General features: G+C 42.6%; 1 protein-coding gene across 14 annotated transcripts in view; it reads right to left on the bottom strand.

Moving 5' to 3' along the window:
* Nucleotides 1-15,323, bottom strand: part of KIF1B (kinesin family member 1B) — a 145,068-nt gene that overhangs the window by 68,836 nt on the left and 60,909 nt on the right. For 6 of the 14 annotated variants that reach the window (XM_059135590.1, XM_059135593.1, XM_059135600.1 and 3 more), the window contains 4 exons: nt 14,841-14,882; nt 11,836-12,047; nt 4,746-4,825; nt 3,420-3,495 (listed from right to left, as the gene is read on the bottom strand). In XM_059135590.1, the coding sequence (XP_058991573.1) occupies nt 3,420-3,495; nt 4,746-4,825; nt 11,836-12,047; nt 14,841-14,882 (410 nt within the window). The remainder of the gene's footprint in view (nt 1-3,419; nt 3,496-4,745; nt 4,826-11,835; nt 12,048-14,840; nt 14,883-15,323) is intronic. The other 8 variants (XM_059135604.1, XM_059135597.1, XM_059135601.1 and 5 more) reach the window with 2 other exon arrangements.

Below are 15,323 nucleotides of genomic sequence, written 5' to 3'. Positions count from 1 at the left end.
GATCCACAGTCCCTAGAAGAGGGACGTCTTTTATTCCTAGCTCCTAGCTGCGATTCCACTACAAAATGAAAACACTTCTCTCCAGGCCTTCTCAAACTGCACTAATACATTCTATTTAAAACATGAGTTCAGGAATAAAGCACAAGAGCCAATTCTTAATAAGGTCAAAGCATAAAGAATACAAAAGAAAATAAGGACAGGACACATCTCTGGATGGGTTAATCATAATTTTTAACTATCTGGACAAAAATCTTGAAGGGTAACAAAATATGCCACTTTGACATATTATTTTGAGCTGAAGTCCCCTGAAAAACAGCAAACGCAGGGAGAAGCTTTCTTTGAGAACCTCCTCTCTCATCTCAAGACAGGTCCTTCTAAATGCCCTCAGCTGTCATGTCCCCTTGGGAGTCCATCAACCAGGGAGGAGGCTGTATCCCAGGAAAGGAGACCAGAAGTTGACACTGCACTCAGACTTTGTCACAAAGGATCACACCACCCATCTATTCTCCCAAGAGCCCCTTCATCTTCCCTGAAGATCATTCATTCCCTCCTGAGGCGCCAAATCCGGACTCCCCTTACCCTACCAGGACAGCATTTGCATTCTAAGCCATCTTGGGGAGTCACTCACTTTCTCTTGGGTAGCTCCCACACATACATGAGGCAAACACGTTAATAAGCTTATTTTTGTTTTTCTCTTATTAATCTTTTATGACAGGACTCTCCGCCAAGAACTCAAAAGGGTAGAGGGAAAATTATTTTCCCTTCCTACAATATCCAAAAATTATTAGTTTTTCATTTACTTTATAAAAATGCTTTAAATTTTTTTCAAGTCTGTATTTGTTCACGAGTGAGAGAGTGACGTCCACAAGAGAGAGTGACAGAAAGCACAAGCAGGGTGAGAGGCGCGGAGGGAGAGGGAGAAGCAGACTCCTTGGGAAGCAGGAAGTCCAATGCGGGGCTCCATCCCAGGATCCTGAGATCATGACCTGAGCCGAAGCAGACGCTTAACCCACTGAACCACCCAGGAGCCCCTATAAAAGTGCTTTTAAAAAAGGGGTGACTGGGTGGCACAGTCAGTTGAGCATCTGACTCTTGGTTTTGGCTCAGGTCATGATTTCAGGGTTGTGGGATCAAGCCCTGCATCAGGCTCTGCACTCAGGATGGAGTCTGCTTGAGATTCTCAGTTTCTCTCTCTGCCCCTCCTCCCCCTAAAAATAAGTAAATCTTAAAAAAAAAAAAAAAGTGTTCCCCCATCTCCTGGCATTTCCCTCTATAATTTTCATCATTTCTTCCATGGTCCCAGTTACTGTCTTTAGTTTATTAGTCTTTACCTTAAATTAGAAATTAAAATTACTGACATTCAACAATACACACATCTTGTAAAAATCCTCTTCATTGAACTCTAATATTTCTAAAATTTTTGAAAAACCAACCTTCTTTGGTGAAAATACCCCACTGGAATCCAAAAATAAGTCACATGGTCTTGGGGTCAAAATCTACTCAAGACAGTGCCAGCGAATGTGGAAAAATGAAAGAAGAATCAAATGAGAGGGTTAAGAACAGAGAATGAGAAAAATGATTAAACAGAAATTAGAAAAAGCTCTACATCACCATCTGCCTCTGTAGTTCAAGACCTCTGCTGGTTTGAGAAAGTCAAGGCCCTGTGGACAGGGTTCTTTAAAGCCCATCAGGGCACTGGCCTCAGAAAAAGAGAATCCTTTTGCTTCCCCTTGCCTTTAAAGTTATTTCCCCCCTGTGTGCCCGGCTAGCTCAGTCGGTAGAGCATGAGACTCTTAAAGTTATTTCCCCCCTGACCCAGTTTTATGGAGGTACGACTGACAAATAAAAATTGTATACATTTAGGTTGTACAACATGATTTTTTAAAAGGTGTCGAACGTGTCAATTTAGTATACATACACATCATGCAACAATTACCACAATCAAATTAACACATTAGAAACAGGTTCTAAAACTGAATTTGGATGTAGCCAGAGGTGTATCCCTTCCTTTCCTGAGGAAGTCTAGAAAGTGAAAACAAGATGCATAAAATTAAAGTAAGAAAAACTTTGGAAAGAGAGATCGCAGTGTGGAATCCTATGCTGTTTATGCCACCACACTTAAATTATTTATGGCTTGTGTTAAATGCCACAGTTTTACAAGTTGTTACCCAAAACTTTCTATATAGTTCTTTAACTCTTAAAGATGTAAGATCTCTTTAATATACACAAGGCACAAAGCTGATCAAACCTGTAACTGCTAGAACCTCTACAATCCTAAGAATGGTATCTCAATCAATAATGTCTTACTGAAGAAAACACTATTAAACTTAAAATCACAAACTGTTGCCAGTGCAGACACACAAATTACCGTTACTATTATTCCAGTTTCAAAATATGTGCTGAAAATGTCTTTAAAACACTCTTATTTGTTGAAAATAGGCAATGGAATTCCTTAAAAAAGTTATGTGACCTTGACAGAAAAACCAAACCTAAAGAATCCTAGCAAAAACCAGGAATATTTCCTATCACATAAAAACAAAAATGGAAACACCCCTGCCCATTCAATGCCAACCTAGAGAGATCATCATCAGACCCCACAGAACATGTGTAAGTCCCTGATAGCCACGCTGGGGTCATCTGAAATGAGGAACCATTTTTTACTGGCATGAATATATATGCTTTGTAAATCAGCAGAAATAATAATTTGATAATAGCTTTCCAATATCTACAAATAACTAGGAGGCAACTCAGTAAAACAAAATGAAACAAAAACAACAAAAAAAACCCCAGAAAACAAAACCGACTTTACTATTCTAATTAGCTACTACCTAACAACGAGGTATCTACTACCTAACAACTAAGACTATCTAAGTGAGAGGGTAACTACTGGAGTCATTTGTTTTAAACAAAAGCAAAGGAAGGAGCAGAGGAGGCTAGAAGGGTGAGGACAGGAAGTGCTTTACGCAGTAGAATGCTCGTCTGCAACACAACCACAGAAACAAACTTGTGTGGTATTTTTCTACACAAACCTGAATAGCTGAAATTGCTTCCAAAGAGTTATAAAGCAGGGCTGCTGGCATCTGTGGGAAAATTTACACAGAAAGAGTCGCCAAACTGAAGCCAGGTATGCGAGGTGAGAGGCCAGGAATTGAAGAGGAAGCAACAATGCAGGTGAGTAAACATACTCAATCATGACCAGAAGTTAGATTTACTGCCTTGGGTTTTATTCTGTAAACAGCAAACGTGATAGGCATTTGAAAAACAGGCTGCCCCTGTACTGCAGTATGAAGTCAGAAAGTAAGCCAAATCTCAAGATAAAATGAAGGGAGGAGCGGCCAGCCCTGAAAGACCGGAAGTGCCTCAGTGACCAAGACAAATAGGAAGGGCTTCTGCTGGGCTGAGCTTCACAAGTTTCCTACCTTCTTAGGTGAAAAAACTCCCAGTGTTCCTCCATCTTCCCGAATGGCCACTCCCATCTCAGCCAACAAGGCCTCCCTAGAAACAACAAGCACATCAGAATACCAATACCAAAATGCCATTAAATAAACCTTATGAACTGGAAAGTAAAGCATGCAGAGCAAACACTACTGTCTGTGTTAATAATTCAAATGTGAAATATCTATCCCATCATTCATGAGAATTTAAGGGAAATAGCACATTCAAAATAAGTTCTGTTCCCATGTTAGGTAAAGTTGTATTCACTCAAGCAAGAACTTTGTCTCATCTGACTTTGGAGGCAGACAGAAATTCATAAATAATATGTCCATTAATATACAAGAAGGAAGACATCTATCTCAAAGAACCCTTTCTTCAAAATCTAAGAAAGCAATCAGAAAGTAGCTTGGATATGTGAAGGTTGTCTATAAATGTGTTTTTCTCAAATGTGATGCTCCTGCCCAACATCACACTGATGCTAGAATTCTAGCTTAAGATCCCTATAGTAAGAATATTTTAACCGTTTGATACATCCATTGCATCGATACATGCACTCACTTCTACCTCATCTTCCATGAAGGGGGAAGACAGGTTTGACCTTTTTTTAATGTATATTCATCACAATAAGAGAAGTATTATTTCGGGTTACAGTCACCTTCAGGGTAGAGAACTGAGAGGTTAAAAGTAGAAAAGGGATTTTAAAAGTCTGTAACTCAAACTATTTCACCTCTTACCGAAGAGGTTCTATAAAACACAACTAACGGACAATCATCAGAGAGCTTCATTATTCAGGCCTCTGTCCAAGGCAGTTGTTTTACAAAGTGAAAACTCTATCCCAGGGTACCTGGGTGGCTCAGTTGGTTCAGTGTCCAACTCTTGACTCTCAATTTCAACTCAGGTCATATCTTGGGGTCATGGGATTGAGCCCCACATTGGGCACGATGCTGGGTGTGGAGCCTGCTTGGGTTTCTCTCTCCCTCTGCCCCTCCTGCACTCTAAAATAATAAAATATTTACCAAAAAAAAACAAAATCAGAAAAAAAAAAAAACCCTCTATCCCTGGATATCTTCCACTTTACATGGACCCTGAACACCATGCAGTATGGTAATGAGCACAGGACTCTCTAGGGAACGTCTGACTGACTACGTAAGCTCTGCTGGGGGAAGGCCCTGAGCAGACTGAGTTCTGTTCTCTTCTGCGGTTGGCAAAGGGGCCCTTCATTTTTACTTCCAGTTCAACTTCTCCATCTATAAAAGGAATTCCAGTTCCCCTGAAAATGTGCAGACACCCCAAGAGCTTAACTTGCTGACCTCTCCATTCTGATGGCTTCTGTTTTACGCAGCTTCTCTTCCCAGGTCTCATTCAGCTCAGCAATGATCTTCTCCGATTCCTAAGACAAAGGCCACAGTTAAAGTGGAGAAGAGCCTTATGATGTAACATGCTATGTCTAGAACGGACAGCAAGAGGCACACGATGCCCTTTGTGGGTAGGAGGCAGAATCTAATACAATGAGATTTTTTCCCCCTTTCTTAATATTATGTGCAATAAAATTCATGGAGACTAGGTCTAACATTAAATCAACCCTAGATCCATAAATTCTCCTAAGTCCTAACAAAAATACCTAGGAATGAGAGAGAGAGAGAGAGAGAGAGAGAGAGAGAGTGTGTGTGTGTGTGTGTGTAGAAAAAGGAGTAACAATAACATCCCCAAATGCAAAACACTATTTCTGATAGCCACTCCTACGAAGGAATAAAGCCACCAAAGACCTTTATTGCTTTCGTTTCACTGTCATTTCCCTAGAGCACTAATGGGGCTCAGAACCCGCTCCTCTGAAATGTGGCATCTTGGCATACTGAGGATTTTAGGCTGAAGTAAACTGAGCGATGGCATCTGCAGGAGGGCGCGGAACCTCTCAAGCACAAGAGGAGCCTCCCTGCGCCTGGAGGAGGGGGCACCCTCGTCTCCGAAGACGAGGAGCACTCAGAGCCTCTGGACGAACAGGCCCTGATGCGTCCCCCCAGGTCCCTCATAGCTTCCCAGGACTCTTCCCTCTTTATCAAACCTAGCAAAAAATGCTCAGGTTTAATACTTCTTTGGGTCTTTATTTCCTTATGAAGGCTCCCAAGTCATATAAAACTTCTTTTAAATAAATTTGTGTGCTTTTCTTTCATTAATATCTGTCTTTTGTTTGTAGAGACCCCAGCGAAAAACCTGAAGGGTAAATGAGTATTTTCGTTCCTCTACAATACAATGCCCTTCTGAACACATCCCAATACCTGATACAGAAGGCACGCAGCCACTGAAGGGCCAGTTTCCTGGTCTCCTGCTGAGTCTTTATGAATGCCAGAAATACAAGATCTAAAAGTTTCCTGCTCTCAAGAACTTGACTATATACTAGGGAGAGAGAAGTAACTGACAACTCATGTGCTACATTTTATACCAAACCCTCTTTCCGACAGCTAGGGATGTGGAAGGGAACAACATCCCTGATTTTCATGAAACTTACATTCCAGTAAAGAGACTGAAATTTTAATCAATCATTCAAATATATAGTACATCAGATCGTGGCAAGTGCCTTGGCGAAAAAGCCAGAAGGGGAAAGGGTTAAATGAGGGAACAGCTTGGAGCGGGGCTTTCAGAACAGGCTCGCTGGTAAGTTTCCGTGTGAGCAGAGACCGCGAGCAGGAGCCGCCACACGCACATGTGAGGGAAGAGGTGAGAAACGCCGGGCGTTTTCCAGGATCCACAGCGCGGCCAGGGCAGCGAGCCTGCAGACTGTGAACGGGTAGGGGAGGAGAAACAACAGGACATGGTGCCACATGCGAGAACTGAGGTGCTCACAGGTCGCTGGAGAATGGGTGAGCTCAGACTGATGAATAAAGGACAGGTAGGAATCAACTTGGTGAAAAATGGAGGTAGGCGGACGCCCTGAAAGGGGGCCGAGCACGTGCAAAAAGCAGAAGAAAAACTAGTCATGGAGACAAAATTAGAAAGTCAAATGATGACGCCCAGGAGCATGACAGTGAGGAGATGACAGCTCTGACGGCGGCGGCGCTAGTGATTCAGGATGAAAACCCTGCACGGCTCACAAAATAGCTCACTGATTCATTTAACAGGCTGTTGTGAGAAGCCTCTGGGATCTGAAAACATAATTATCTACATAGAAAGAAACAGTGAGCATGTAACACAACCAACCCAAAGGTGTCTGCGATTCGGCTCTCCGGAAGGAAGCACAGGAGCATGTAAGAGAGCCACGAGGGAGCATTAGAGGCGGCAGCTGCAAAGGCAGAGTACAGGAGTCGGGAGATACAGGGGAGCACCCTGATGACGGCGGCCGAGAACGACGAGCCAAGCAGGGCAGAGAGCAAACTGATGAGCGGGCTAGAAGAGGGAGAAAGAGCACAGGCATCAGTGCCTGCACAGAAAGGGGCCATCATCGATAAGCTACTCATTCAGAAAAGAGTCAGTGACAAAGAGGGAGATGCCAGAACAAGTCTGCGGGAGGGTGGGGAGGGCAGGACAAGCCAAACCACCTCAACTGACCACCACTGACCCTCCAAACACCTACAGAGGCTGAAAGACTGAAAGACTGAAACGGCTACCTGAACGCTCTGTCCAGCGGCCTCCAAGAGGCCAGATCTGCAGGAGGTGCATGCACCCCTCTGAGCTGAGAAAGGAAACAAGGGGCCAGACTACAGGGCCAGCAAGCAAACGCGCGCGCAGGCTCAGCAAGGAGGGACACGGCAGGGAAGCGAGTGCGCCGGGAGCGAAGCTGGCGCGCGAGTAAGGCTTAGCAAAGACAGCTGGGTAGAAACCTCTACAATCTCGAAATTGTAACTTTGAAAAGAAAGGACTAGGACAACAAGCCGCCCAAACAGAGCACCCAGACTAGTGCTTACCACACAGAGGATGGCCCAGAAGCCACGCGTGCTAGTGACGGAGTATACACTGACCCACGAGAAAGTAAATATTTGTTTTCTCCTGGTTGGTTATTTTCAGGAGAAGATCACGTCTGTATGAGATTCATCTGGCTGTATGAAAGCTATTCTGTTTTGGGGCAACCGTAAACTCACCCCAGGTAGAAAAACCCCTGTCTAGGGATGCCGTTTCCACTCTGCTGCCGATCCTAATGCGAACGCTCTAATTCTACTTCCCACCTGGAGGATGAATCAGGACATAATCTCTTTGTAAAAAAGAGATTTGGGGCGCTGGGTGGCTCAGTGGGTTAAGCTCTGCCTTCAGCTTGGGTCATGATCTCAGGGTCCTGGGATCAAGTCCCACATTGGGCGCTCTGCTCAGCGGGGAGCCTGCTTCCCCCTCTCTCTCTGACTGCCTCTCTGCCTACTTGTGTTGTCTCTCTGCCAAATAAATAAAATCTTTTAAAAAAATGAGATTTAATGAATTAGCTGAATATGGTGCTACTTTTATTTTTCACTACAGCTTCACGTTGCAATTTTTATGTTGTCTAAAAAGCTATTTTTTAGGAGCACTGGGTGGCTCAGTCGGTTAAGCCTCTACTTTGAACTCAGGTCATGATCCCCGGGTCCTGGGATCGAGCTGACATTTGGGGAGTCTGCTTCTCCTCCCTCTGCTCCTCCCCCGCCCTATCGCCCTGATCTCTCTCCCTCAAATAAATAAAATCTTTAAAAAAAAAAAAAAGAAAGAAAGAAAGAAAGAAAAAGCTATTCTTTTTAAAACTCTGAAGAAGAAAGGTTAAAGAAAATGATACTAAGCAAAACTTCAGTGCTAGAAAGAGCCATTTATTTCAGAACCATTCTAGAAATAAAGAAACTGAGGACCAGAGAAGCTAAGAGACTAACCTGAGGCCACATTACATCTGAGCCACTAAACCCTAGAGTGCGGTTTCCTGACTCTTGATGCTTTCTTCAGTTAAGGCAGAACCACTAGGCTTTTAAAGAAAATATTCTTTATATAGCTCAACATCAATCAAGAAAGAGTGAAGGATATTATTTCTTCAAGTCTGAATAGTGAACTTGGCATAAATAAACCTGAGATGTGATTAGGAGGTAACTTCCAATCTTTGAGCTGTCGACTTACTCTGCAGGCAGGCCTGGTACACCAGCACCCAGTGCTGCCCATAACCCACTCTAGAAACCCAATTTATAAGATTAAATTGAAATTGGGATGCATCGGGGCACTTGGGTGGCTCAGTGGGTTGAAGCCTTTGCCTTCGGCTCAGGTCACGATCCCAGGGTCCTGGGATCGAGCCCCGTATCAGGATCTCTGCTCAGCAGGGAGCCTGCTTCCTCCACTCTCTCTCTGCCTACTTGTGATCTCTGTCTGTCAAATAAATAAATAAAATCTTCAAAAAAAAAAAAAAGGAAATTGGGACGCATGCTTCGGAAATGAGGAATCCAGACAATCTTCAAGGATCCTTCCTTCTCAGAGGTAGTACACACAAAAAAATTCCAAAAAGCAGTGACCTGAGGAACCTTGTCTTAAAGCTCTCAGAAATGCTGGGCCTAGGCACCATTCAACTTTGGTCTCACATGACGAATGTCTATCTATGTAGCACGTGTTATAATTATGTCCACACTACCAAACACAACTTAATTTCTTTGTCATGATTTGGTTAAGGTGGCAAGAAATCCACAGAACAAATCAGAAATACTTCCATAAAAAAGAGTTAGTTTGAACTGTGATATTTAAAAGGTTCAATGCTTACTACACAGAACATTCCCTAAAGCCATCAGATAGCCAAGGTTTTACTGTACTGAACATAGTATGCTCCGTGTGTTCCAAGTGTGGGGCCCTCCGGCCGCCTACAGCATCTGCCCTTGCGGGCTTCTGTAACGGATACTTGTGGATATTTATAGTTCAAGCCTAGGCGATGGCACTCATAGTACTAGCTCTGATGCTGAACTAATAAACACCAGAGCTACTGCACAGTAGCTACAGTCACATGTTTAAAACCTTACTCTGTAAGAATCCAAATCAAGGATACAGACATCCCAGCTCAGTTTGAGTTGGGATTAAAACATGAGAGCAATTACATTTCACTCTCTTTTGCCAGAGAGGTTTGTGGAGGGGTTGAGATCTTTTATGATAGGGTAACATGGGCCTCTTCCGTATGGAAAGAAGCTATTCAAAAAACGAAGCAGCAGCAAAACGTTATGCAAAAAATAGTTTGCAAACTGATCATATTTTTTTTTAAACTGATCATATTTTTAAATAGTTTTCCATGACAGTATTTTTCTCCTGCAATATCATGCCTTAGGAACGCAGCTCCGAAACACTCAACAATGAAGGAGTCCAAAAAGGAAGAATTCTCAAGCACTTCTGTTGTGTAACCACGGCCTTGCACTGTGCATGCACAATGCTATCTGCCCGAGGCATTAGAATGCAGGTCTGTTGGACTGAATTCTCACCATTCACAAAACAGGAGCAAAACGAAAGCACTTATGCCTCAGAGGACTGTCGTGCTGCATTTAAAACTTGGGATCCAATGAAAACCAGCAAGAAGCAATTTTCTAAAGGTTGGGGAAATGGAAGATTTCACTTATGTTGACTTAAAGGAAAATTAAAACAGAAATTTCTTTTCTCATGAAAGTCAGACAGTTTTGTTTTGGTTTTGGTGGGAAGGAGGAAGGGTGGGGGGAGGGTTCCCTGAATAATGGCAGTGTTCTTCCCCAGAAACTATCTGGAAGACACTGGGTGACCTAATTCTTAAAGAGTCTGGTTAACGTCTTGACTCCTAACATTCAAAGTTATTTTCAAATGGTGCCACATGGCAGTTAGGAAATTTTTTTTCTTTTACACCAAGACGTAAATTAACAGAAATTATGATCTTATTTGTACACCAAGGCTTTAATAGGTGATTTAGTAAGATTCAAAATCCCCCCAAAAAAGGAACATTTTATATTAAATAGTAAGTAGGAGACTTTATTTCCTGCTCACGGAACCCCCGCATTTCCCCCACTGGCCCAACTGAACCCCGCACAGCAACTTTGTCACCAATGTCCATCGTGAGAAAACACACACATGAAGCTGTCCTGCACAGGCTTCGCTAATGTCTTTATTACAATTTCAAAGGCCATTTTACAAAAGCAGGAATTGCCGTTTGATCTGTAACAATTAATGAAATGAAAAGATTTCTTACCCTCCTCCCTTTGCGAGGTGTATCAGACACCTACCCACCTCCTACAAACATGTTCTGAAGGAAGGAACAAGATCATTACTTTTGTTTCTGAAGCACCTTAGGTTAGAAGTGAGTAAAAAATGCCAATGATTAAGAAGCAGAGGCCCATTCTTCATATGAAATCTTTCCTGGCCTCACCTAAAAACCGAAATGAAAGCATCTGCCATCTTCGATTAGCAAGCTTCATTCCCTTTTAGTGGAGGAAGGCTCAGCAAACCCTTCCCATCACTCAGTCGTCAAAGCGGATCACTGCTAGGAGAGCGCCGGGGCAACACCAAGAGGCCTGCTGGCGGCAAGCACAGCCACAGTTCCTGACAACACTCCCGCAGCCCTCCCTGTTCTCCCTGCCCTGGCACGGGGAATACAAAGACCCAAAGGTGCGGCTCCAACAATCACCCTGGAGGCAATCAGCAGGGAAAGCAAAGGCACCTGCATCTACGATCCTGTCCCGTGATCTGATGGAAGGCGGCGTCTGTTTTCCCTGCAGTCACTGAGCCGGAGGAAGAAGCCAGAAGTCAGCAGGTGCTGCCTCCGCTCACTTTCATACTCACGAAGAGAGACAAGAATGTTCCCAACAGAGCCAACCGCAGACTGCGAAAGCGAGGCCGGTGCCACGGCTGGTGGAGCCGTACACGCAGGGTACAAACAAGCGTGCCTGCCACCCAGCGCGGAGGCCCCAGATTCCACGGGCCCCAGCACACGAGGAGGCAGCCCTCCCACAGCAGTGATATGGTTCCAAGACTTCTATGAGCTTCCACAAGTTGTCATCTCACATGTCTCTGAAAAAACCTTCACAGAGCTACTCACACGCTCAAACCTTCTTTTGGCTGTCCATTTATTTTAATAACACAAGCATGGCTCTGTACAGAATTCCATCTTCAGACGGGCCCAAGTGCTTCTAACTAATTAGTCTCCTACTAAATTTCGAACTAAACAATTTCCCTGTGACTTACAAACTACCTCAGAATTAAAGGACATTATCTATTTATGTGTTATTTTCATTGCCAACCAATGATCTAGCCCAACATCTCTCAAATCATTGCCTGGCCAAGACATGACTCAAGCATTCTGGTAAAAAGAAATTAATTATCTTATAAAGCAGAATATTCCATGTTCAGGACACCTCAAAGAGTTAGAAAGTTCTTCCCTATCCTGAACAAAAATCTCAGTGATTTTTAAGACCAACTCTGCTTTGTGAAGCTACATAGACCACCCTTCGTTCAGTCTGAATTATTGCTTACCTTTAGACGTTCAATGGCTTCCTCTCCTCCAGGTGTAGACATGATCCTCTCCTGAATACTGGTGACAGATGGTAAGCCCACCTGACTACTGAGTGAGCAGGAAGATGGAGATGAAGTGAGAGACCCCATGGATGCTGTGGAAAAATTGCCAGGGCGTTGATTCTCAGAGGCTAGCAAGTACCTATGCTTATTGTTCTGAAAATCTTTCAGATCTGGGAGGCAGAAAGAAAGAAAGAAAGGCAGAAAAAGTAGAAAAGAGGGAAAGGAGCAGAGGGAGAAAAAAGACAGGAAGGAACACCAGTGTAAGAAAGGCTAGCATTAAAGCGCCAAGACAAAGACACATTATAAAACAAAGACAAGTTATAATTGTTCTTCTAGATGGCAGTTCTAAAACATGTCTGTCTTTAATACTGGTATCTTTGAGGTTAAGAACCACTTCTAAAACTAAAAAATTTAGAATCTAAAAAATTCCAGGGTGGGTTAAAATTGTGTTTGGTAGGGGGTAACCAGAGCCTCAAAAGATAATGCTCAGGCCCTCTCCGTAAACAAGACATGCTACATTCCTTCTATCCCCTCTACAGCTCCAAATCTGCAATGTTTTAGATTTCCACTGCTCTTAAATCCCAGCAGTTTATAAGGGTACAGGAAAAAAGATAAACATTTATTTATCAGTGATATCAACCTGGCCCAGTATTTTATAGCATTCAGCAAAAATTGTCAAGAAGATACTACAGTTAAAACAAAAATCTGTAGTGTCCTTTGTATAGCAACATTTCAACATGCTAATAAGAAGCACCTTCAAAATACGCTTTTTTTAAAAAAAGGAGAGGTAAATGCAGAAATCTCAAGAATTTTGTCTAAGTTCTGGTTGAGAACTCAGGGCCAATTACCTCAACAGGGAAGAACAATTAGCAAATTAATGAAATTGGGAGAGTTTACATTCATCTATTAGAGCAAGCAAAAATCAAGGCTGATTATTTGCTAATTATTCAAAGTGAGGCTCTTACTCTGCCAAACAGTACTATCATGAGTCCCTGGTAAGCCGAGTTCCTACTATGAAATTCAAGTTTCAGGGACACACTTTCACTTACTAAGGTCTTTAACAGAACTATAAGTTTTGTTTTCAAATTTAGTTTTGACAAAAAGACCCACAAACAACAAAACTCATTAATTTGCTGTTTGTATTTCCTTCATTCGTCTTCTTGTCAAACAGACACTAGGGAAAAACCGTAGGTATTGATGGATTCCTATTTTACAATTAGCTCATGTTTGGAAATTTGAGAAAACCTACATTGCTTAAAATTCATACCAAAACTAAGCTAAGTTTTCTTTAAATGATACAAGTCAATGCAGAGTCGGAAAACATTAGTATTTGCTCTATCTGTGGTCTACTCATCTCTACTGAATCAAAGCCAGTTCTTGAAACCCCTTAAAACCAGTGGTTGCTTCAAGACAGTTTGAAAACCACCATCTGCAAGTGCAGAACATAGGAAAACAAGCAAGTTTCTAAAGGGGGGATAGGAACTGGAGCAAAAAATCCGCCACGAGGTGACGGCAGCAAGGTAGGAAAGAATAGGACGGGGGAGTTCAGAAGGTCCAATGGACACATGCAAGCCCTAAAAGCAATTAAGAGTAGTAGATTGAAATGGAAATTCAGAAGTAGTCAGGGCTGCTTTCCGGCTTGGAGACAAAATTAAAACTTAGTCATGCATAGCTTTTTGGGAGATGCCGCAAGTGCTCAGAAAAGAGCGAGGCAACAAGCGATAGCAGCACCACCTGGGGCACAGACGCAAGAACAAGATGATCTCTTTCTCACATCAGTATCAGTCAGCTTTGGAAATCTCAGACAGAGCTGCTCCGGTCCCACAGTCACTCTGTATGGGAGTGTCACTGTGTCTTCAAGGCCTGGGCTCATCATGGCGGCCAGGCTACGTTTGCTTTCTCCTATCCATGTCCTCCCTTCAAGCCCTATTATATGCCTCATATAAGCAAATCAACTAAAATCTAAAACTCAGCCACCACAAAGTCAAGATTCTTCATTTCTTCTAAGATAAAAATTCCCTCATGAATTATCTTAACAGGGTAGGAAGTCATGTCCTCACCAACTTAATGGTATCTATGGAGAGAACGAGATGTGATCCTTCATGAAAATGTCATTTTGAACACATATTTTAGACACCCAAGTTCTTAAAATCTAATCTGTAATTCCAGAAAAGGAGGGAAATAAAAGTCTTCCTAACCACCATGTAATCTGAGGCCCAAAATATGGAGAAAACTAACTTAGCATCAGCCCAGGTGAGTGCTAACCCAACACTCCGAGCTACTCAGCCACGGACAGGTCAGCCAACTGGGAAGTGACTGTTTTTAACTGTACATTCACCAAGGCTCAGAATTACAAAGCTAATTTAAAAGGATTTTTCTGTTAAATGATCAGACCCTTGAAGGATCTCAAGAGGCCAAAAAGGCATAGTAATGACTTTAAAAACCAAGGCTCTGAGGTTACACTATCCAATCTAACTACACAGGAACCATGGGCTCTCAGTAGCAAATTAAGCACCCCAGGCAAGCAGTGTCCTCAAGGGGTAAAACAGGCATAATGGAATCTTTTCCAGAATCAGGGACAGGATTAAATGAGATAATACACTCAAGGTCCCTGAAATGGGGCCCAGCACACTATAAACACTCAGGAAATGTGAGCTGCTGTCATCACTATCACCATCCCGTATGACTTTGGATTCAGTTTAATCATGTAAGTGGAAAAACTGAACAGCAGAAGCAGCAAGAGACTCTCAAGCCTCTAAACTACTTAACCCACAGACTGAAATTCAGCAGAGTTCGCTAAATGGAGAAGGGCAAAACCAGGATCGTTTCTGAATCTACGGTATGCTCTGTCTGGGATTTCCCTGTTAGGGTTGCTGGCATGCAAAGCTCATTTTAAGGCTGATCCAGCAGAGGCAGATTAGCAAATCAGAGTACTGGAAATAACCAATACATGGAATACACACATTTGCCTCCGCTTCCAGAGTAATCATCGATCAATGGATCAACTGAAGGTAAGCAGGAGGGAAAATACAAGAAGGGTCAAAGTTCAGGTTCAGAAGTGACACAGAGAGGGAACAGAGCAGCATTTGGCATTGGGGAAGATGAAAAAAACTAACACTTAGAATACGTTATCATTTTGCACACTGTATTCACTTAAACTCGGGTGCTAGTCAGTAAGAAGAACTAAACTAGAAGAGACTTTAAAAATCTTACTAGAATTTCAAACAATATTAATTTTTCACTCAAAAAATAAAAATATGCTTTATCAAATAAACCCCGTATACTATTCTACCTGAATCACCCAGTTAACTTCTGATTAGACATTATGCAGGCAGATCACGGAGGTTAAAAAAAAGACTCCTTTTAAGACAACACTGTAAAATAATATTCTCTGGAAGTCTAATTCTTGAATTTGACAGGAAATGGATATTTTTGCCTTCATGTGT

This window comes from Mustela lutreola, chromosome 10 (assembly GCF_030435805.1).
Source record: "Mustela lutreola isolate mMusLut2 chromosome 10, mMusLut2.pri, whole genome shotgun sequence".
Taxonomy (NCBI): Eukaryota; Metazoa; Chordata; class Mammalia; order Carnivora; family Mustelidae; genus Mustela; species Mustela lutreola.
The sequence above is the reverse complement of the archived record's forward strand: the minus strand, read 5'-3'. Positions and strand labels throughout refer to the sequence as shown.